Source organism: Oncorhynchus kisutch, linkage group LG4 (genome assembly GCF_002021735.2).
Source record: "Oncorhynchus kisutch isolate 150728-3 linkage group LG4, Okis_V2, whole genome shotgun sequence".
Classification (NCBI taxonomy): Eukaryota; Metazoa; Chordata; class Actinopteri; order Salmoniformes; family Salmonidae; genus Oncorhynchus; species Oncorhynchus kisutch.
Window position 1 is genome coordinate 28,564,767 of NC_034177.2, and position 24,102 is coordinate 28,588,868.

A 24,102-nucleotide genomic window follows, 5' to 3' on the forward strand; every position below is an offset into this window, starting at 1 on the left:
ACATACGTTTTTCCAGCAGCAGACTATGATCAATAATGTCAAAAGCCTCACTGAAAAGCCTCACTGAAGTCAACAAAACAGCCCCCACAATCTTTTGATCACCAATTTCTCTCAGCCAATCATCAGTCATTTGTGTAAGTGATGTATTTGTTGATTGTCCTTTCATATAAGTGCGCTGAAAGTCTGTTGTCAATTTGTTTACTGTAAAATAGTATTGTATCTGGTCAAACACAATTTTATCCAAAAGTTTACTAAGGGTTGGTATCAGGCTGATTGGTCGGCTATTTGAGCCAGTAAATGGAGGTTTACTATTCTTGGGTAGTGGGATGACTTTTGCTTCCCTCTAGGTCTGGGTGACACACTTTCTATTAGGCTTAGATTGAAGATATGGCAAATAGGAGTGGCAATATCGTCCGCTATTATCCTCATTAATTTTCCATCCAAGTTGTCAGACCCGGGTGGCTTGTCATTGTTAATAGACAACAATTATTTTCATCTCTTCCACACTCACTTTATGGAATTCAAATTTACAATGCTTGTCTTTCATAATTTGGTCAGTTATACTTTCATGTGAAGTGTCAGTGTTTGTTGATGGCATGTCATGCCTGAGTTTGTTAATCTTGAAAATTGAAAAAATCATTAAAGTAGTTGGCAATATGAGTGTTTTTTAAATTTATGAGCCATCTGATTCAATGAATGATGGAGCTGAGTTTGCCATTTTCCCTAAAATGTCATTGAATGTGTTCCAAAGCTCGCTGTTGATTTCACGTACATTATCAAGCTTTTCACACATATTATTCAGATACTGATAGTTAACACTTGGTGGTCTATAGCAGGTTCCCACCAGGCTTTAGGTGAAGCAGATGAACCTGAAGCCATATTACTTCAACAGTATTTAACATGAGATCCTCTCTAAGCTTTACAGTAATGTGGTTCTGAATATAGACCCGCATCACCGCCCCATTGGCATTTCTGTCTTTTCTGTAGATGTTATAACCATGTATTGCTATAGATAGAATATGAATGCCATCTGTTACTAGCCAGTTATTGATTTCATGAACTTTGTTTCTTAGCCTACATATTTTAATGTGGGCTATTTTTTGGCAATTTTATGGGATGCTTGATTGTTTTTATTGCTTTACTGGGAAGTTTATCAGATGTAGACATGCTTATGTTATTTATGTTTGATCGGGGTGAGCTTCACACAGTGGACTTCCTACTAGGGCACACACCGCCTCAGTGCTAACAGTATATCTCTGGTTCATAGGCACATGATTACTGCATACAATAGCTGTAGTTTGATTCAGTACTGGTACATTTGTAAAAGTTAAAGTAAACTGTGCCTTGGTAGACACGCACATTGTATAGTAGGAAATCATTGAAAACCAGTAAAGTTTCATATTTCAATCCTAGGAAATCCGACAGTAGTCTGTCATACAGAGCTTGTCAGCATGTTGGGATCTGGGTCCTTCCACCAAATCGGCACCTTTTAAGAAGTGTAAATAGGAGTGGCAAAAAACTTTAGATTTCACAAAATGTTAACATTCTGTCATAAATAGCACATGTTCAACTTGTTCAAAAAATGTTCAAAAAAACATGTTTTCCCATCTCAAATTACTATAGTAAGTGTCTATTAATTGCCAAATAAAGTAACAGGGTCGACCATATTAGGGTTGAAGATGTAATCTTAAATTCCTTTATTCATAAACAAAATCACATTTATTGAATTCACCATGTGGTCTATATTAAAGGGCACTTAATTTAATATAACAGGCTTTGAAAATGCAATATTCAGTATTGGTGCACAATACTTAAAATAAAAAAGGGTTGCAAAAGGCACTCTTTTCCTGGAACGACCTAGTTACTGTAAGCAGGGCTGGGTAAGACATGTTGTTAGATAGAGATCAGCCCAAACACCACTGTACTGTCAGAGAGCTGTCAGCAGATGCCAGCTGCTGCTGCAACGCCCATGAACACCCACACACACACACCAGCGTTACCTCCTGCACCTCCAGGATAATGGAGATGGAGGCAGAGACGAAGGGCTCATTAGTGCCTTTGAGGCCTACTCCTCTCCCTCACACTGTGACCCCTCCATCCAGAGGAGTCAGTGACTGCTGTAGACATCTGGCTAAGAGGCAGCCCAAAGACAGGGTAGGTCACCGCTCTGGGCCTGCACCAGCCTGATAGGGGAACCTGAACAGCACATATATAAATCAGACTTGATGTTCTCTGACTGGCTTGATGTCACGTGCTGTCATAGGTTCTCGTTACCACCATCATTCACAGTTTTAACAAAGCGGAGAGAACTGCTCCTTTGGTAGAAAGTTATAACAAGCACAACACAGTTTCACTCTTTTTATTTAGTTAATTTGATAGTGTGCAGTCTTTTTAAGAGGTCAAATGAAGCTATATCACACCATACTGTGTGCTCTTTACTCTTACAATAATCACTCCATTTCATGCTCTAATAAGCGTATTTGACCACATGCAGTATAGTAATCCATTTTATTTCCTACATTACTTAACATTGATAAAATCCCATGAGTGGCAGCCATGCTGAATTAAAGTCTGCAATGTTTTAAACTGCTGCTCTGTTGGATCCTCTTATACCGGGGTGTCTTCCAGCTGGGTGGCTTATGATAACTGAGAGATAATGAAATATGCATTGAAACACACACACATGCAGCAAGAGAGCGGGAAGATAGAGAGAGAGAGAGAAGGGGGGTTGGGTAGAGGTTGAGAAGAGAAAGAGAGAGAGACAGAAGGGGGGTTGGGTAGAGGTTGAGAAGAGAAAGAGAGAGAGTGCAGGGAGAAGAGTGCAGAGAAATATTTAGTTTATTCTGTGATGGTCTCTAAAGGATGAAAGGATAAGGATTGACATTTCAATTTGCCTATCATTGTTAACCATTGCATAGGAAGACAGTATTCATCCCGTTCTCTGCTCATACCAGCACACTGGCAAGCCAAAAAATAACAAATTAATTCAAATATTTTTTGATTATTTCTAAATGTACATGTGAAGGAAGGTGTATTATAATTGATGTATTACAAGTCATTGAATATCTGTCATGTATTCAATTAATTTGTGTCTTGACTTGAATGATGCCTTTTACTTATGTTAGTATGTTTTGTTATGGGAACAGGTTTGTAGAGGTGTATTGTAACCTACCTAGACAGAGAGTCATGTGGTAGTAGACTGAGTATCCTGCAGTATATATTGTATGTGTGAATTGTGCAATTTTATTTCAGAAATTAAGAAACAAAGGCCATAATGACCTGTGTGCCAGTCCTGATCCAGATGACTGTTTTGGGCACAGCCCCCTCATGGACGACCGTTTCGGCAAACTAAGCGAAGAGAGTGATTTAATGTACAAGCGCTGTGGTGTAAGTACTTTTTCCCTCTCCTGCCATTTTGTGTTGATTCCTGTTTTTATGTTGATGTTCACTACAGGCGCTAAACAAGAAAGAACACAGAGGCTGTGATAGCCCGGACCCTGATGCCTCATATGTCCTCACCCCTCACACAGAAGAAAAGTATAAAAAAATTAATGAGGAGTTTGATAATATGATGAGAAATCATAAAATCGTAAGTAAATGCAATGATTTTGCTGCTTGGCTTTGTGGCACAAAGGATTTTGACCTCCTTTTGGTTTGACTTTTTCTTCTTTTTTTAATTATCCCACCCTGCAACCTCTGTCAACTACTATAAGCAAACATGGACTATTCAAGCATAACCTTTTTTCTGTTCATTGGACGTGTATTTGTTTATTTTGTTGATTTGTTCTGCAACTTATATTTTGGCACACCCTGATAAGATCACATTGTTATGACAGGTTGAACCTTTTTAAAGCTCTATTGGGAAGATCATATTGAAAACTATAAGAAAAGGAAAGTGCATTTTTGTTATTGTGGAGGAGAAGCTTCTTTATTATAAAAGACACATTTCCCCCTGAAAAAAAAGAGGAAGATTCCTCCACTGGCTTAAATATTGACTGGTTCTGTAGCTTTGGTGATTTATGTCTTTTTTCCCAAAATCCAATTTTCACCCCCAAGCAGATTGAGAAATTGAATCTCTTTCAGTGCCTGGATCATTTGGCGAAGGGGGGGATAATTTTTGATTCATTTTATTTATCTTCCCTCCCCTTTGCTCATTGTATGATCTCTCCTGATTTCTCATCTTGGTGGGTCCTCCATTCACGTGGGCAATTCAAGTATTCGCCAAATCAGTGGACTATCACTGTTTATTTTCCACTCTTTCATCAAGCTACTATCAGACTGGAGGTGACCAAAGTACCCTGGAATTACACAGAGCTTTACCTTAAGACAATAGTGATCTTATTGCGGGTGGCAATCATAGAATCCTGCATAAAGTATAGTGCTTCAACTGTTGTTTTCTCTCTAATTCTGACATGGAGAGCACCATTGTTTGCAATTAACACACTAATAATATCACTAACTGACTGCCTCACTGGACTATGCTGTGAATGGAGTGGTCTCACTGTCACCAGTTACTCTCACAAACTATTTGGATTGTCAGCACTGCACTGCACTGACATGGAGTTTTGATCCAAAATGCAAGTCGGAAGTTTACATACACTTTAGCCAAATATATTTAAACTCAGTTTTTCACAATTCCTGACATAAAATCCTAGTAAAAATTCCTTGTCTTGGGTCAGTTAGAATCACCACTTTATTTTAAGAATGTGAAATGTCTGAATAATAGTAGAGAGAATGATTTATTTCAGCTTTTATTTCTTTCATCACATTCCCAGTGGGTCAGAAGTTTCCTTACACTTCTATGGGATTGAGGTCAGGACTTTGTGGTCAGGGCATTGTGATGGCCACTCCAATACCTTGAATTTGTTGTCCTTAAGCCATTTTGCCACAACTTTCGAAGTCATTGTCCATTTGGTAGACTCATTTGCGACCAAGCTTTAACTTCCTGACTGATGCCTTGAGATGTTTCTTCAATATATCCACATCATTTTTCTCCCTCATGATGCCATCTATTTTGTGAAGTGCCTCCTGCAGCAAAGCACCCCCACAACATGATGCTGCCACCCCCGTGCTTCACGCTTGGGATGGTGTTCTTCGGCTTGCAAGCATCCCCCTATTTCCTCCAAACATAACGATGGTCTTTATGGCCATTATGGTCATTTTTGTTTCATCAGACCAGAGGAAATTTCTCAAAAAAGTATGATCTTTGTCCCCATGTGCAGTTCCAAACCGGTCTGGGTTTTTTATGGCGGTTTTGGAGCAGTGACTTCTTCCTTGCTGAGCAGCCTTTCAGGTTATGTCGATATATAGGATTCGTTTTACTGTGGAGATAGATACTTTTGTACCTCTTTCCCCCAGCATCTTCACAAGGTCCTTTGCTGTTGTTCTGGGATTGATTTGCACTTTTCGCACCAAAGTACGCTCATCTCCAGGAGACAGAACGCGTCTCCTTCCTGAGCGGTATGACGGCTGCGTGGTCCCATGGTGTTTATACTTGCGTACTATTGCTTGTACAAATGAACGTGGTACCTTCAGGCATTTGGAAATTGCTCCCAAGGATGAACCAGACTTGTGGAGGTCAACAATTCTTTGGCTGATTTCTTTTGATTTTCCCAGGATGTCAAGCAAAGAGGCACTGAGTTTAAAGGTAGGCCTTGAAATAAATCCACAGATACACCTCCAATTGACTCAAATGATGTCAATTACCCTATCAGTAGCTTCTAAAGCCATTTCTGGAATTCTCCAAGCTGTTTAAAGGCACAGTCAACTTAGTGTATGTAAACTTCTGACCTACTGGAATTATGATACAGTGAATTATAAGTTAAATAATCTGTCTGTAAACAATTGTTGGAAAAATTACCTGTGTCATGCACAAAGTAGACGTCCTAACCGACTTGTGAAAACTGTAGTTTGTTAACAAGAAATATGTGGAGTGGTTGAAAAACGAGTTTTAATGACTCCAACCTAAGTGTATGTAAACTTCCGACTTCAACTGTATATTTTGGGAAATAACACAATTAGACGGATAAAAAGAAGAAACGTTGATGATCTGCAGTGCTGACTATTACAATGCAAGTCTGAACACCTGGTACAAGACACTTGCTATTGTGCATGTTTTGATCTGTAAAGTTTTTTAAATAGCAAAGTTATTGTTTTGTGTATTTACAGAAATATAGTGGTCACCTGTACATTTTATACATTAGTATTTATATATAATACAGGCTTATGTCAGCATCCAATTTGGAACATTTACAGAAATATAGTGGTCACCTGTACATTTTATACATTAGTATTTATATATAATACAGGCTTATGTCAGCATAGATTTGGAACATTGCCATCAGTTAATAGGACTGCTCTGTTAACCATACCAATGTGATTGATGTGGCACCATCACAGATGCCATCTCTGCCATTTCCTTCCCAGTGTGACCCTCAGCCCAGCGCCAGGTCTTTGATTCTCTTCATGTCTCTGTGTTTCCCTCCTGTAGCCCACAGCGCTGCCCCAGCAGAACTTCCCCATGCATGTGGCAGTGCCAGTCTCCAACCAGAATACCATGTCTTACAACCCAGGAGGATCCATGAGCAGCCAGGCCCTGGCTCAGGCCGCAGCCTCTCTGAGTGACAGCGGGATGCTCTCCCCCCCTCAGGCCTCCTTACACAGGAGCGGGGGACAGCAGAGGCCCCCCACTCAAGGCAATGCGGGTCAGTACCACTACACCTCACTGTTGTTTTCACTACACCTGACAATAGTACGTACATGGTGGTAACTATGTATGTACTTCTCCTATGAAGTAGTGGTGCACGACATACGCATAGTTTCCTGAAACGAGTCACATATGAACACGTTTATTTTAGGTTATATAAAGAACATGATTTAATGAAAAGCAGAAAACAGACACAACATTGTTTCACATTCTTTAATAAACAGAAACAGGCAATTGGCTATACAGCTGGCTTCACAGTTTCCCCACCAAATAGGCCTACAAGGAAACTCAACATATCTCGATGATGTTGAGTACGTGAGGTGGTCTGTGGGTTACTTATTACCTCCCACAAAAAGATTAGTAATAATTCTACATTCCATGTATTCTGGAGCATGAGTCCAGCTTCTTTGGAAGGATTGAGTGCTGTATCCAGGCTGATCCCTGGCTCCCAGCTGAAGGATGCAGATGGTTAATCATATAATTTCATGCATCTTATTAGCTGGCATGCTGGGAAGGACAGACCTGGCGTGGGCCCCAGCCCAGCCAGAAAAGTATGTCCTCAGGAGGTACTGATTAGTTCACTCTTGCTCTGCCCCGACAGGCCCTCAGCTCAACCGGCTGCATACATTTGCCTACGACATGGTCAAAGGCCTCTCTTGTCAGTTTCAATTGGTCATTCCATGCTTTTTGGCACACTTCATTGCATGCGAGGGGACTGTATTTGTTGTCTGTATGTGAGGGGAGCATTAAAGCTGCAATATATAACTTTTTGGCTGACCTGAGAAAATTCCCATAGAAATGTGAGTTATAGATATGTAATTCTCATTGAAAGCAAGTCTAAGACGTGGTATATCATTTCTATATGCGCTATTTCTATTCTTCCAATCATAAGTTTAATTTTTGTGTTTTTTACTTTCGTTTTTGTACACCAGCTTCATTTAGCTGAAAATACTATATTTTTAGTGGTTTAAAAAAAATATTTAAAAAATCACCCAAGTTTAGATGGTAAAATGATTCTCTACACTATAGAGTGCTTGTTTTGCCACAAAATGAAATAAGTCAAACTATTAGAATTTTAGCAACCAGGAAATAGTGGAGCGATTTCGACCGGCTCAAATCAGTCTTATGTAGCAATATCTGAAATTGTGTGTTTTATATTGGATAAAAGTAGAGACTCAAAATGGTAAATCATACAATACAGTCGTGGCCAGAAGTTTTGAGAGTGACACAAATATTAATTTTAACAAAGTCTGCTGCCTCAGTTTGTATGGTGACAATTTGCATATACTCCAGAATATTATGAAGAGTAATCAGATGAATTGCAATTAATTGCAAAGTCCCTCTTTGCCATGCAAATTAACTGAATCCCCTAAAAACATTTCCACTGCATTTCAGCCAAGCCACTAATGGACCAGCTGACATCATGTCAGTGATTCTCTCGTTAACACAGGTGTGTTGACGAGGACAAGGCTGGAGATCACTCTGTCATGCTGATTGAGTTCGAATAACAGACTGGAAGCTTCAAAAGGAGAGCGGTGCTTGGAATCATTGTTCTTCCTCTGTCAACCATGGTTACCTGCAAGGAAACATGTGTCGTCATCATTGCTTTGCACAGAAAGGGCTTCACAGGCAAGGATATTGCTGCCAGTAAGATTGCGCCTAAATCAACCATTTATCGGATCATCAAGAACTTCAAGGAGAGCGGTTCAATTGTTGTGAAGAAGGCTTCAGGGCGCCCAAGAAAGTCCAGCAAGCGCTAGGACGTCTCCTAATGTTGATTCAGCTGCGGGATCAGGGCATCACCAGTACAGAGCTTCCTCAGGAATGGCAGCAGGCAGGTGTGAGTGCATCTGCACGCACAGTGAGGCAAAGACTTTTGGAGGATGGCCTGGTGTCAAGAAGAGCAGCAAAGAAGCCACTTCTCTCCAGGAAAAACATCAGGGACAGACTGATATTCTGCAAAAGGTACAGGGATTGGACTGCTGAGAACTGGGGTAAAGTCATTTTCTCTGATGAATCCCCTTTCCAATTGTTTGGGGCTTCCGGAAAAAAGCTTGTCCGGAGAAGTCAAGGTGAGCGCTACCATCAGTCCTGTGTCATGCCAACAATAAAGCATCCTGAGAACATTCATGTGTGGGGTTGCTTCTCAGCCAAGGGAGTGGGTTCACTCACAATTGTGCCTAAGAACACAGCCATGAATAAAGAATGGTACTAACACGTCCTCCGAGAGCAGCATCTCCCAACCATCCAGGAACAGTTTGGTGACGAACAATGCCTTTTCCAGCATGATGGAGCACATTACCAAAAGGAAAAAGTGATAACTAAGTGGCTCGGGGAACAAAACATCCCCAGACCTTAATCCCATTGAGAACTTGTGACCAATCCTCAAGAGGCGGGTGGACAAACAAAAACCCACAAATTCTGACAAACTCCAAGCATTGATTATGCAAGAATGGGTTGCCATCAGTCAGGATGTGGCCCTGAAGTTAATTGACAGCATGCCCGGGCGGATTGCAGAGGTCTTGAAAAAGAAGTACTGCAAATATTGACTCTTTGCATCAACTTCATGTAATTGTCAATAAAAGCATTTGACACTTATGAAATGCTTGTAATTATACTTCAGTATTCCATAGTAACATCTGACAAAAATGTCTAAAGACACTGAAGCAGCAAACTTTGTGGAAATGTATATTTGTGTCATTCTCAAACATTTTGGCCACCACTGTACAGTTGAGGAACAATGGGAAAGTCATTCTGCTTTGAAAGTTGCTAAACTTGTAAACTCACTTTTGAGAAAATGTCCTTTGAATGTTTTGGTACTATTTAACCATGGCAATGTGACTGGGAATATGGCAAAGGCAAAGTGGAGTCGTAATTCAACAGCTCAGACACAAGACGTATGTAGCAGCGTCTACAGACAATCACGGACTACAAAAGGAAAACCAGCCACATCGTGGACACCAACGTTTTGGATCCAGACAGGCTAAACACATTATTTGCCCGCTTTGAGGATAACAAAGTGCCACCGACGCAGCCAGCTAACAAGGACTGTGGGCTCTCCTTCTCCATGGCTGGCCCAGACGGCATCCCTAGCTGCGTCCTCAGAGCAAGTGCAGACCAGCTGACTGCTGTGTTTACAGACATATTCCCTATCCCAGTCTGCTGTCCCTACTTCCAGATGGCCACCATTGTATCTGTACCCAATAATGCAAAAGAAACCTAATTAAATTACTATCTCCCCATAGCACTCACTTCTGTCATCATGAAGTGCTTTGAGAGGCTAGTCAAGGATCATGTCACCTCCACCTTACCTGCCACCTTAGACCCACTTCAATTTGCTTATCGCCCCAATAGGTCCACAGACGATGCCGTCGCCATCATACTACACACTGGCCTATTTCATCTGCACAAGAGGAAGACCTATGTAAGAATGCTGTTCATTGACTATAACTCAGCATTCAACAACATAGTACCCTCCAAGCTCATCATTAAGCTCGAGGCCCTGGGTCTGAACCCCGTCCTGTGCATTTGGGTCCTGGACTTCCTAACAGGCCGCTCCCAGGTGGTGATGGTAGGAAACATCATCTCCACTTTGCTGATCCTCAACACTGGGGCCCCACAAGGGTGAGTGCTCAGCCCCCTCCTGTACTCCCTGTTCATCCATGACAGCTTGACAATGCACGACACAACAGTATTAGCTTGATTACCAACAATAACGAGACAACCTACAGGGAGGAGGTGAGGGCTCTGGGAGTGTGGTGTCAGGAAAATAACTGCTCACTCAACGTCAACAAAACAAAGGGGATGATCGTGGACTTCAGGAAACAGCAAAGGGAGCACCCCCCTATCGACGGGACAGCAGTGAAGAAGGTGGAAAGTTAAGTTCCTCTGCGTACATATCACTGACAAACTGAAATGGTCCACCCAGACAGTGTGGTGACGAAGGCGCAACAGCGCCTCTTCAACCTCAGGAAGCTGAAGAAATTTGGCGTGTCACCTAAAACCCTCACAAACTTTTACAGATGTACAGTTGAGAGCATCCTGTCGGGCTGTATCATCACCTGGTATGGCAACTGCACCGACCACAACCGCAGGGGTCTCCAGAGGGTGGTGCAGTCTGCACAACGCTTCACAGGGGGCAAACTACTTGCCCTCCAGGACACCTACAGCATCTGATAGGAAGGCCAAAAAGATAATCAAAGCCAACCACCCAAGCCACTGCCTATTCACCCCGCTGTCATCCAGAAGGCGAGGTCAGTGCAGATGCATCACATTTGGGATCGATAGACTGAAAAACAGCTTCTATCTCAAGGCCATCAGACTGTTAAATAGCCATCACTAGCACAGAGAGGCTGCTGCCTACATACACAGACTTGAAATCATTGGCCACTTTAATAAATGTAACAATAGTCTCTTAAATTTTTTATTTATTTCAACTTTATATAACCAGGTAGGCTAGTTGAGAACAAGTTCTCATTTACAACTGCGACCTGGCCAAGATAAAGCAAAGCAGTTCGACACATACAACAACACAGAGTTACACATGGAATAAACAAACATACAGTCAATATTACAGTAGAAGAAAAGTCTATATACAGTGTGTGCAAATGAGGTAGGATAAGGGAGCTAAGGCAATATATAGGCCATGGTGGCGAAGTAATTACAATATAGCAATTAAACACTGGAATGGTAGATGTGCAGAAGATAAATGTGCGTAGAGATACTGGGGTGCAAAGGAGCAAAATAAATAAATACCTACAGTATGGGGATGAGGTAGTTGGATGGGCTATTTACAGATCGGCTATGTACAGGTGCAGTGATCTGCGAGCTGCTCTGACAGCTAGTGAGGGAGATAGGAGTCTCCAGCTTCAGTGATTGGCAGCAGAGAACTGGAAGTTAAGGCGGCCAAAGGAAGAATTGGCTTTGGGGGTGACCAGTGAGATATACCTGCTGCAGCGCGTGCTATGGGTGGGTGCTGCTATGGTGACCAGTGAGCTGAGTTAAGGCGGGGCTTTACCTTGCAGAGACATGTAGATGACCTAGAGCCAGTGGGTTTGGCGATGAGTATGAAGCGAGGGCCAGCCAACGAGAGCGTACAGGTTCCAGTGGTAGGTAGTATATGGGGCTTTGGTGACCAAACAGATGGCACTGTGATAGACTGCATCCAATTTGTTGAATAGAGTGTTGGAGGCTATTTTGTAAATGACATCGCCGAAGTCGAGGATCGGTAGGATGGTCAGTTTTACGAGGGTATGTTTGGCAGCATGAGTGAAGGATGCTTTGTTGCGAAATAGGAAGCCGATTCTAGATTTTATTTTGGATTGGAGATGCTTAATGTGAGTCTGGAAGGAGAGTTTACAGTCTAATCAGACACCTAGGTATTTGTAGTTGTCCACATATTGTAAGTCAGAACCGTCCAGAGTAGTGATGCTGGACGGGCGGGCAGGTGCGGGCAGCGATCGGTTGAAGAGCATGCATTTAGTTTTACTTGCATTTAAGAGCAGTTGGAGGCCAAGGAAGGAGAGTTGCATGGCATGGTAGCTCATCTGGAGGTTAGTTAACACAGTGTCTAAAGAAGGGCCAGAGGTATACAGAATGGTGTTGTCTGCGTAGAGGTGGATCAGAGAATCACCAGCAGCAAGAGCGACATCATTGATGTATACAGAGAAGAGAGTCAGCCCGAGAATTGAGCCCTGTGACACCCCCATAAAAACTGCCAGAGGTCCAGACAACAGGCCCTCCGATTTGACACACTGAACTTGATCAGAGAAGTAGTTGGTGAACCAGGTGAGGCAATCATTTGAGATACCAAGGCTGTTGAGTCTGCCGATAAGAATGTGGTGATTGACAGAGTCGAAAGTCTTGGCTAGGTCGATGAATACGTTTGCGCATTAATGTATCTTATCGATGGCGGTTTTGATATCGTTTAGGACCTTGAGTATGGCTGAGGTGCACCCATGACCAGCTCTGAAACCAGATTTCATAGCGGAGAAGGTACGGTGAGCTTCAAAATGGTCGTTGATCTGTTTGTTAACATGGCTTTCGAAGACCTTAGAAAGGTAGGGTAGGATAGATATAGGTCTGTAGCAGTTTGGGTCTAGAGTGTCTCCCCCTTTGAAGAGGGGGATGACCGGGGCAGCTTTCCAATCGATGGGAATCTCAGACGATACGAAAGAGAGGTTGAACAGGCTAGTAATAGGTGTTGCAACAATTTTGGCAGATAATTTTATAAAGAGAGATATTATCTAGCCTGGCTGATTTGTAATAATAATGTTACTTTAATAGTGTTTACATATCTTGCATTACTCATCTCATATGCATATACTGTATTCTATACTATCTACTGTATGTAGTCTATGCCGCTCTGACATTGCTCATTCATATATTCTTAATTCCATTCCTTTACTTAGATTTGTGTGTATTAGGTATTAATTGTGAGATACTACTGGTTACTGTAGATATTGCTGCACTGTCGGAACTGGAAGCACAAGCCTTCCGCAATAACATCTGCTACACACGTGCATGTGACCAATAAAATGTGTATTTGATTTGATTTGATTATTACTATTGGAGAGCCCTTATTTGTCTACACCCATCGTTCACACCCTCTGAAGCTTTATCCCCACCCATCTCTTTAAGGGTTGACTGAGCGTTCTGTACTAACAACAGCCGTCAAGCACCCAAGCTAACTTGCTAGCTACTTCCAGACACAAATAAGAGAACACTGAACATTACTCGCCCTAGCAGAGCTTGTTAGGCTGTTATGTTATCCAGATCGTTGGTGACTGTAACTGTGCTGCTGGCAAGAATTTAATTGTTTTTTTGCCGATATTCAACGGGTGTTGAGTATTCGTAAATGCAGCTATTCTTCTCTCTGACACACTCAGACGAGAGTGCTCTGAAATCTGAGTAGATGACCAGACTGAATTTACGAACGCACCCGAAGTGGTTACTTGCATAGTGGAGTCTTTTATTAAGACATGTAGCTAGCTAGCTAGGTAAACAGTGAACCATAATCCCAACACATGACATTACTACCCTGCATGAATCGGCAGGTAGCTAACCAAACAGGTTCAATGTTAGCTAGCTAACATTAGGCTATAGCTAGCCAAGCAAATGGCTCTGAGATATGAATAATAAGATCATACACGTAACGTTAGCTAGCGAGCTAACAGTACACTAACTTTAAATGAAACCACTTTCTGTCAAAATTTGAAACGTGTAATATCTAAAAATGTAGCTAGCTAGACTATCTTACCCATACACATCATTCATGGATGGATCTAATGTCGGATGCCATGGTTGCCCTTAATTTGAAGATGTAATCCGGAGACAGGTGTGTTCTCCATCTCCTTAGCTATCATACTCGAATTCAACTGATTTCAAAACACTTATGCAGTTTTACTACGTGATATAAAAAAAGTGTGTTAGACAGGATTCCCTTGACATACTGACCTGCTCAAATAGACAGAAGCTTGCTATATGGTAGACCAATCCAAACTCATCTCCTGGCATGTCCAGCCCACTCATTACCCACTCATTGGCTTAACCAACTAGGCTCGTAATTTAAAAATGTCATTCGTATTTACAGATGGCATACAAGTTTGTTATTAATGCACATGAAAGTTCACATGTACGAGAAGGCATTTCTGCCAAAAAACATATTTTGATAAAAAAAGAAAAAGAAGTTCACATTCAAATGGCTGTCCTGTGAAGTAGTGATCCGTGACATACGGCTAGTTTCCTGAAACCGGTCACATATGCAGGTTCGAGTGATGGGACACTGTCCATACTGTATAGCAAGACAGACAAGCAGAATGTCAGCATGTTCTTTTCTATCCCCAACACCCTGACAGTGTTCAGTATGTTATTCAGACTGCAGCTAGACATGTTGGAGTAATGATGCATCCAAGGCTCCAAGACCAGAGGGACAGGTCTTTATTTGGCAATTTGTTCCAAAGAAGAGGAATAGATGGTTGAATACAGTAACCGAGGAAAATGGCGACAGCTGCTAATGTCTGTCCCTCCGCTATAGTAACACACAATCAAATCACCAAGGACACCAGGAAGGTCACACATCCAACTGTTCCTTCTGGATAGTAACAGAACTAGACTGTCTTTTGTTCTCAATAGATTGCTCACTTTGTGTTGCTTTAAACATGTTTTGTTAAGGGTTTAGAGATGACAACAGTCACTATATTTTCTTAGGGGCTCTCCCTTCATTAGGAACTTGTCTGTGCCTGAAAGAGTTAACATACTAAAGGGTAGTGTTGAGGCGGCTGATTCTCTTTAGCAGGTAAATAAATACAATGTTTCCTTTAAGACTGACACCTCCATACCACCATCCCTCCTCCAGTTTCCTTCCGCCTATTGACAGGTGCATCTGTTATTCCCAGTAAGTAACAAGGCAGCCCTTATATGGCTGGAGAGAGCCTGCAAGATGCCTATGCCAGCAGAACCCTGGAGGTATTCCGGCCATGACATCCCTCTAAGTCTTCTGTACACTATGACCGGACAGCCTGTCATGGCTGCTATGTGCTCTGTGAGAGGCAGAGGCAGAGGCAGGTGGACATTTTTGTATTTTTTTTTATATGTTTATTATTTTACAATAAAAAAGACAGCAATACTAACAATGACATTCCTTGTACTGTTGAATGGGATGGACAATTTAGAGGACAAAACTTAACTCACACATACACAAAATAAAACAAAATCCTATTAGGTGGTACATGTATATGAAGACAGCATATAGTCATTACAAGCAGTGTAGTTAAGCAGGTGGACATTAACCACTTTCCTTGCCAGGCAGGCCACTGTGTCTCATATGATACAATATTAGGGAAAGTGAATACCTAGTCAGAAACTCAAGCACCTGCGATAAAATCTGTAAATCTGTGTACGCGACCAATAAACTTCCATTTTTATATTGCTGTATATAAATATATACACTGCATTCGGAAAGTATTCAGACCCCTTGACTTTTACCACATTTTGTTACGTTACGGCCTTATTCTAAAATGTATTCAATAGTTTTTTTCTCAACAATCTACATACAATACCCCATATTGACAAAGCAAAAACACGTTTTTAGAAATGTTTGCAAATGTATTCAAAATAAAATGGAAATATCACATTTACATAAGTATTCAGAACCTTTCCTCAGTTCTTTGTTGAAGCACCTTTGGCAGTGATTACAGCCTCGAGTCTTCTTGGGTATGACGCTACAAGCTTGGCACACCTGTATTTAGGGAGTTTCTTCCATTCTTCTCTGCAGATCCACTCAAGGTCTGTCAGGTTGGATGGGGAGCGTCACTGCAGAGCTATTTTCAGGTCTCTCCAGAGATGTTAGATTGGGTTCAAGTCCGGGCTCTAGCTGGGCCACTCAAGGACATTCAGAGACTTCCCCCGAAGCCACTCCTGCGTTGTCTTGGCTGTGTGCTTAGGGTTGTTGTCCTGTTGGAAAGTGAACCTTCGCCCCAGTCTGAGGTCCTGAGCGCTCTGGAGCATCTCTGTACTTTGCTGACTAGTCTCCCAGTCCCTGCCGCTGATCACCTCCCTGACCAAGGCCCTTCTCCCCCCATTGCTCAGTTTGGCTGGGCGGGCCAGCTCTAGGAAGAGTCTTGGTGGTTCCAAACTTCTTCCATTTAAGAATAATGGAGGCAAATGTGTCCTTTGGGACCTTCAATGCTGAATACATTTTTTGGTACCCTTTGCTAGATCTGTGCCTCAACACAATCCTGTTTCGGAGCTTTATGGACAATTTCTTCGACCTCATGGCTTGGTTTTTGCTCTGACATACACTGTCAACTGTGGGACCTTATTTATACACAGGTGTGTGCCTTTCCAAAAAATGTCCAATGAATTTAATATAGCACAGGTGGACTCCAATCAAGTTGTAGAAACATCTCAAGGATGATCAATGGAAACAGGATGCACCTGAGCTAAATTTTGAGTCTCATAGCAAAGGGTCTGAATACTTATGTAAATAAGCTATTTCTGTTTTTGCTTTGTCATTATGGGGTATTGAATGTAGATTAATGAGGAAATTGCTTGATTTAATCAATTTTAGAATATGGCTGTCACGTAACAAAATATGGAAAAAGACAAGGGGTCTGAATACATTCCAAATGCACTGAATACTATATACAGACCACTTGACTTTTTCCACATTTTGTTACTCTAAAATAGATTTTTAAAAACAATTTCATCAATCTACACACAATAGCCCATAATGACTAAGCAAAAACATGTTATTAGAAATGTTTTTTAAAATGCCTTATTTACATAACTATTCAGACCCTTTGCTATGAGACTCAACAAAAAAAGACGTTTTTATTTATTTTTTTATTTCACTTTAATTTAACCAGGTAGGCCAGGTAAAAAAAAAAAAAATGTAAGCCCTTTATCTAATTTGCCAGATGATCTTGTGGATACCATTTGTATGTCTCTCTGTGGAGTTTGAAGGAAGTTTCTTATTATCTTTAGCGGAATTGCTAACCAGCGTTAGCGCAATGATTGGGAGTCTATGGTAACCAATGCTAGTTAGCATCGGCTTGCGAAACTACCTCTAACTTCCTTCCTACAGGATGCAGAGACATACAAATGGTATCCATGAATTAATCTGACTCTGGGGAATTAGATAGAGTGGTTCATTGCCAAAATCCCGAAGTATCCCTTTAAAGCTATAGATCTTAAATGTAATTCTGTCCTGAATTGTGAGCCTAGATATGCTGGGTTGAAGTTTGAGTAAGAGGTTGGTGAGGTGATTCAATACTCTGAGTCAGTGCTGTGTGAAATGTTTGGTCTGTCTGTATTTGGTCTTTGGCAGTGCTCGGAACCCTGACCCTGTGCTGGGTAAGCGGTAAGGTTGTGGGGTTGTATGTACCAAACTGGGTGGAACAGCAGAGACAGACTACTTGGGAGAGAAACCTCTCTCTTCAGTGCTGTTGTCAGATGGCCATTTCTTACATAGCTCAGATTTTTCACAAGCTGCAGCTATTGGGAGAAGAGAGGCCTTTTGGACAAAGCAGACGGAATGCTCCTGTCTTGTACTGGTTGCTCTCTTTTCTCCCTCGGTGGTGTGGCTTTATATCTCTACTAAGAAGAGCTTACAAGCATGGAGAATGTCCTGGGAAATGCTCAGGATCAATGATTAAGCCTCGGGAATGGTGGCCCTGATCCGAACACTAATCCTACCTGTCATGCCAGCTCTTGTCCTTGGAAAGAAAACTCTCTTAATATTGACATGCAAAGACAAAGTGCAAATTAATCATTTTGTCCATGGACATGACATCTCATTTCACCTTAGCATTTCTCTCTTCCACATTGTGGAAGCATAAGTACTGCAGCTGGAAAGCTGTAGCTTTTTGGAGCCGTTGTCATAGTTTCCTTTCTGCAGCAGTGTGAAGGAAATACATTAGAGGCCTTTGTCATTTGATTGGAAATCGAGTATGTATTGATTCAGAATGAACATGAGCCTGTTTTCAATCCGAGAACATAATAATATTTAAACAAAAACATGAAAGTGTGTTTCTGTTAATGCACCACATCTTACGTTAAGCCACAATAGGATTTTCTATTTTCATACATTAATTTCACCCGTAGAACATTACAGGCAGTGCTAAATGTACACCGTGTTTAACTTGGGTAAATGAGGATCAGCAGAGAGGGTCATCTAGCACGTGAGGAGCACACAAGCCAGTGTTTAAATAAGGGGGGAAAAGTGCCCCAATATTCCTCCTGGAGAGGTCTCGCAGTGGCTCAGTCCCAGTGCTCTGCAGGCATGAATCATGATAGATAAGGAGATGGGGCTGAGATTATGTTTGAAGAGCCCCGGGCTCCATAAAGTAGCCTGGGTCTTGGTGACCATGACAAAAGGTGAGTCAGGGTCTAAATATTCACTCACAAAGTACAGTATTTTGGTTTTGCAGGCAAATTGTTCTAGCCATATTTTAAATATATATTAATTATATATTTTCAGAGAGAGGTTTTTGATAGAAATTAATTTTAAATTGTTCTGTCTGGAATGAGCCATCTGTATTGGCTTTCGTTCAAATACCTAGACCTTGGCTCACAAGAATATGAACTCATGCTTTGCTCAAACATAAATTATATGGATGTAATTAAAGCAACTGTGATATATACAGTTGAAGTCGGAAGTTTACATGCACTTAGGTTGGAGTCATTAAAACTCGTTTTTCAAAAACTCCACAAATTTCTTGTTAACAAGCTATAGTTTTGGCAAGTCGGTTAGGACATCTACTTTGTGCATGACACAAGTAATTTTACCATCACAATTCCAGTGGATCAGAAGTTTACATACACTACATTGACTGTGCCTTTAAACATCTTTGAAAATTCCAGAAAATTATGTCATGGCTTTAGAAGCTTCGGATAGGCTAATTGACATAATTTGAGTCAATTGGAGGTGTACTTGTGGATGTATTTCAAGGCCTACCTTCAAACTCAGTGCCTCTTTGCTTGGCATCATGGGAAAATCAAAAGAAATCAGCCAAGACCCCAGAAAAAAACTGTAGACCTCCACAAGTTTGGTTCATCCTTGGGAGCAATTTCCATAAGCCTGAAGGTACCACGTTCATCTGTACAAACAATAGTACGCAAGTATAAACACCATGGGACAACGCAGCCGTCATACCGCTCAGAAAGGAGACATGTTCTGTCTCCTAGAGATGAACGTACTTTGGAGGAAACAGGTACAAAAGTATCTATATCCACAGTAAAACGAGTCCTATATCGACATAAGCGCCATAGAAAAGACAGAATACGGTTTGCAACTGCACATGGAGACAAAGATCATACTTTTTGGAGAAATGTCCTCTGGTCTGATGAAACAAAAATAGAACTGTTTGGTCATAATAACCATCGTTATGTTTGGAGGGAAAAGGGGGAGACTTGCAAGCCGAAGAACACCATCCCAACCGTGAAGCACAGGGATGGGAGCATCATGTTGTGGGGGTGCTTTGCTGCAGGAGGGACTGGTGCACTTCACAAAATTGATGGCATCATGAGGAGGGGAATTTATGTGGATATATTGAAGCAACATCAGTCAGGAAGTTAAACCTTGGTCGCAAATGGGTCTTCCAAATGGACAATGACTCCAAGCATACTTCCAAAGTTGTGGCAAAATGGCTTAAGGACAACAAAGTCAAGGTATTGGAGTGTCCATTACAAAGCCCTGACCTCAATCCTATAGATTTTTGGGCAGAACTGAAAAAGTGTGTGCGAGCAAGGAGGCCTACAAACCTGACTCAGTTACACCAGCTCTGTCAGGAGGAATGGGCCAAAATTCACCCAACTTATTGTGGGAAGCTTGTGGAAGGCTACCTGAAACGTTTGACCCAAGTAAAACAATTTAAAGGCAATGCTACCAAATACTGATTCTTAAAATAAAGTGTTGTTCCGAACTGACCTAAACAGGGAATTTTTACTAGGATTATATGTCAGGAATTCTGAAAAACCGAGTTTAAATGTATTTGGCTAAGGTTTATGTAAAACTTCCGACTTCAACTGTATACACTACCGGTCAAAAGTTTTAGAACACCTACTCATTCAAGGGTTTTTCTTTATTTTTGCCATTTTCTACATTGTAGAATAATAGTGAAGGCATCAAAACTATGAAATAACACATATGGAATTATGTAGTAGCCAAAAACAAATCAATATATTTTTTACATGTGAGATTCTTCAAATAGCCACCTTTGCCTTGATGACAGCTTTGCACACGCTTGACATTCTCTCAACCAGCTTCACCTGGAATACTTTTCCAACAGTCTTGAAGGAGTTCCGTCATATGCTGAGCAATTGTTGGCTGCTTTGCGGCCCGACTAATCCCACAACATCTCAATTTGATTGAGGTTTGGGGGTTGCGGAGGCCAGATCATCTGATGCGGCACGCCATCACTCTCCTTCTTGGTAAAATAGCCCTTACACAGCCTGGAGGTGTGTTGGGTCATTGTCCTGTTGAAAAACAAATGATAGTCCCACTAAGCCCAAACCAGGTGGGATGGCGTATCACTGCAGAATGCTGTGGTAGCCATGCTGGTTAAGTGTGCCTTGAATTCTAAATAAATCACTGACAGTGTCACGAGTAAAGCACCCCCACACCATAACACCACCTCCTCCATGCTTCACAGTGGGATATACACATCCGTTTACCCACACTGCATCTAAAAAAAACAGCGGTTGGAACCAAAAATCTCCAATTTGCACTCCAGACCAAAGGACAAATTTCCACTGGTCTAATGTCCATTGCTCATGTTTCTTGGCCCAAGCAAGTCTCTTCTTCTTATTGATGTCTTAACAGTTGATGTTCAACTGAACAGTTGATGTTGATATGTGTCTGTTACTTGAACTCTGTGAAGCATTTATTTGGAAACTCTAATGAGCTTATCCTCTGCAGCAGAGGTAACTCTGGATCATTCCTGTGGCGGTCCTTATGAGATGTACTGTCGTTTCTCTTGGATTATTTGAGCTGTTCTTGCCATAATATGGAGTTAGTCTTTTACCAAATAGGGCTATGTCCTGTATGCCCCCATACCTTGTCACAACAACTGATTGACTCAAATGCATTAATAAGACGGAAAGAGATTCCACAAATTAACTTTTAAAAAGGCACACCTGTTAATTGAATTGCATTCCAGGTGACTACCTCATGAAGCTGGCTGAGAGAATGCCATCAAGGCAAAGGGAGGCAATTTGAAGAATCTCAAATATAAAATATATTTTGATTTGTTTAACACTTTTGGCTACAACATGATTCCATATGTGCCATTTCATAGTTTTGTGTCTTCACTATTATTCTACAATGTAGAAAATAGTAAAAATAAAGAAAAACTCTTGAATGAGTAGGTGTTATATACAGTGGAGAAAAAAAGTATTTAGTCAGCCACCAATTGTGCAAGTTCTCCCACTTAAAAATATGAGAGAGGCCTGTAGTTTTCATCATAGATACACTTCAACTATGACAGACAAAATGAGAAAAAAAAATCCAGAAAATCACATTGTAGGAATTTTAACTAATTTATTTGCAAATTATGGTGGAAAATAAGTATTTGGTCAATAACAAAAGTTTCTCAATACTTTGTTATATACCCTTTGTTGGCAATGACAGAGGTCAAACGTTTTCTGTATGTCTTCACAAGCTTTTCACACACTGTTGCTGGTATTTTGGCCCATTCCTCCATGGAGATCTCCTCTAGAGCAGTGATGTTTTGGGGCTGTTGCTGGGCAACACAGACTTTCAACTCCAAAGATTTTCTATGGGGTTGAGATCTGGAGACTGGCTAGGCCACTCCAGGACCTTGAAATGCTTCTTACGAAGCCACTCCTTCGTTGCCCGGGAGGTGTGTTTGGGATCATTGTCATGCTGAAAGACCCAGCCACGTTTCATCTTCAATGACCTTGCTGATGGAAGGAGGTTTTCACTCAAAATCTCATGATACATGGCCCCATTCATTCTTTCCTTTACACGGATCAGTCGTCCCGGTCCCTTTGCAGAAAAACAGCCCCAAAGCATGATGTTTCCACCCCCATGCTTCACAGTAGGTATGGTGTTCTTTGGATGCAACTCAGCATTCTTTGTCCTCCAAACACGACGAGTTGAGTTTTTACCAAAAAGTTAAATTTTGGTTTCATCTGACCATATGACATTCTCCCAATCTTCTTCTGGATCATCCAAATGCTCTCTAGCAAACTTCAGACGGGCCTGGACATGTACTGGCTTAAGCAGGGGGACACGTCTGGCACTGCAGGATTTGAGTCCCTAGTAGTGTGTTACTGATAGTAGTGTGTTACTGTAGTGTCCCGGTGTAGTGTGTTACTGATGGTAGGCTTTGTTACTTTGGTCCCAGCTCTCTGCAGGTCATTCACTAGGTCCACCCGTGTGGTTCTGGGATTTTTGCTCACCGTTCTTGTGATCATTTTGACCCCACGGGGTACGATCTTGCGTGGAGCCCCAGATCGAGGGAGATTATCAGTGGTCTTGTATGTCTTCCATTTCCTAATAATTGCTCCCACAGTTGATTTCTTCAAACCAAACTGCTTACCTATTGCAGATTCAGTCTTCCCAGCCTGGTGCAGGTCTACAATTTTCTACAGTTTCTGGTGTCCTTTGACAACTCTCTGGTCTTGGCCATAGTGGAGTATGACTGTTTGAGGTTGTGGACAGGTGTCTTTTATACTGATAACAAGTTCAAACAGGTGCCATTAATACAGGTGGAGGACAGAGGAGCCTCTTAACGAAGAAGTTACAGGTCTGTGAGAGCCAGAAATCTTGCTTGTTTGTAGGTGACCAAATACTTATTTTCCACCATAATTACCTAATTCATTCATTAAAAATCCTACAATGTGATTTTCTGGATTTTGTCTGTCATAGTTGAAGTGTACCTATGATGAAAATTACAGGCATCTCATCTTTTTAAGTGGGAGAACTTGCACAATTGGTGGCTGACGAAATATTTTTTTGCCACACTGTATATATATATATATATATATATATATAAATATATATATATTAGCATTCTATATATATATATATACATTCCTAATTAGCATTCTAATGTAGAATTGTTTATGTGATAAAGTCACACTGCTCAATGCATTAGGGCTGCTTTGCACACGGTTCCACTCTTGCCATGCTCTCTCTATTCCCACTCTGTCGAGCATTCAGAATGAGAGCTTGTCAATATGTAAGGGATGTCACTCTTCTCTCTGTTGTGCAATATGCCTGCAAGTTGTGCAGATTCTTTCATTAATGCCGGAGCGTTACAGTCTCTTGAAGAGCCATTACAAGGGATGTTTGTGTGTCAAAAAGAGTCTATTTGAACATTATTCCTTCATTTCTAGACAACCGTGGAAGCCGTAGCTATTCCCAGTAGATTACCACTTCCAATGTGTATGTTCTTTTTCCTTTAAAAAGCGTTTTAAACTGTATTTGTTTTATGTTAAGGGGCCCTCCAAGTGAAATATGGATTGGCGTTCTTGGAACAACTACCGAGTGAGTGACTGTACTGTAATCTCTCACATACTGTGGCCCTGCTCTCTGTTTCCTGAGTCAAATCAATACCAGAGCACCCGCTAAAGAGTTTCTGTCCAGGCTCATTAATTATAATTTGCTCTCCTTTCCACTTAATCTATTAGAGGCTCTTGATTCACACCCATTAATCTTTTCTCATTAATGTGTATTCTCTTCCCTCACTGAGACTCATGTTCCTCTGATGTTTGCTTAATGACAGTCAAGTCTGGTCAGATCTGCCTCACTTGCTCTGCGGTTCATTCTGGTGAAATCACGATTTAGTCAACAGAGTTTATTTTGTCTTACGTTCAGATGAAAACTGAAGGTTTGAGTGGTACAGACAACCTCGTAAGTTTTCTCCCAC

At 41.3% G+C, this 24,102-nt stretch overlaps 1 protein-coding gene across 7 annotated transcripts in view; it reads left to right on the top strand.

Annotated features, from left to right (window-relative positions):
• Positions 1–24,102, top strand: part of mef2aa (myocyte enhancer factor 2aa) — a 114,814-nt gene that overhangs the window by 78,950 nt on the left and 11,762 nt on the right. For 2 of the 7 annotated variants that reach the window (XM_020480711.2, XM_031822764.1), the window contains exons 5-7: positions 3,253–3,387; positions 6,491–6,704; positions 23,673–23,720. In XM_020480711.2, coding sequence (XP_020336300.1) covers positions 3,253–3,387; positions 6,491–6,704; positions 23,673–23,720 — 397 coding nt within the window. Of the gene's footprint in view, positions 1–3,252; positions 3,388–3,454; positions 3,590–6,490; positions 6,705–23,672; positions 23,721–24,102 lie in introns of all 7 variants that reach the window. The other 5 variants (XM_020480716.1, XM_020480714.2, XM_020480713.2 and 2 more) reach the window with 3 other exon arrangements.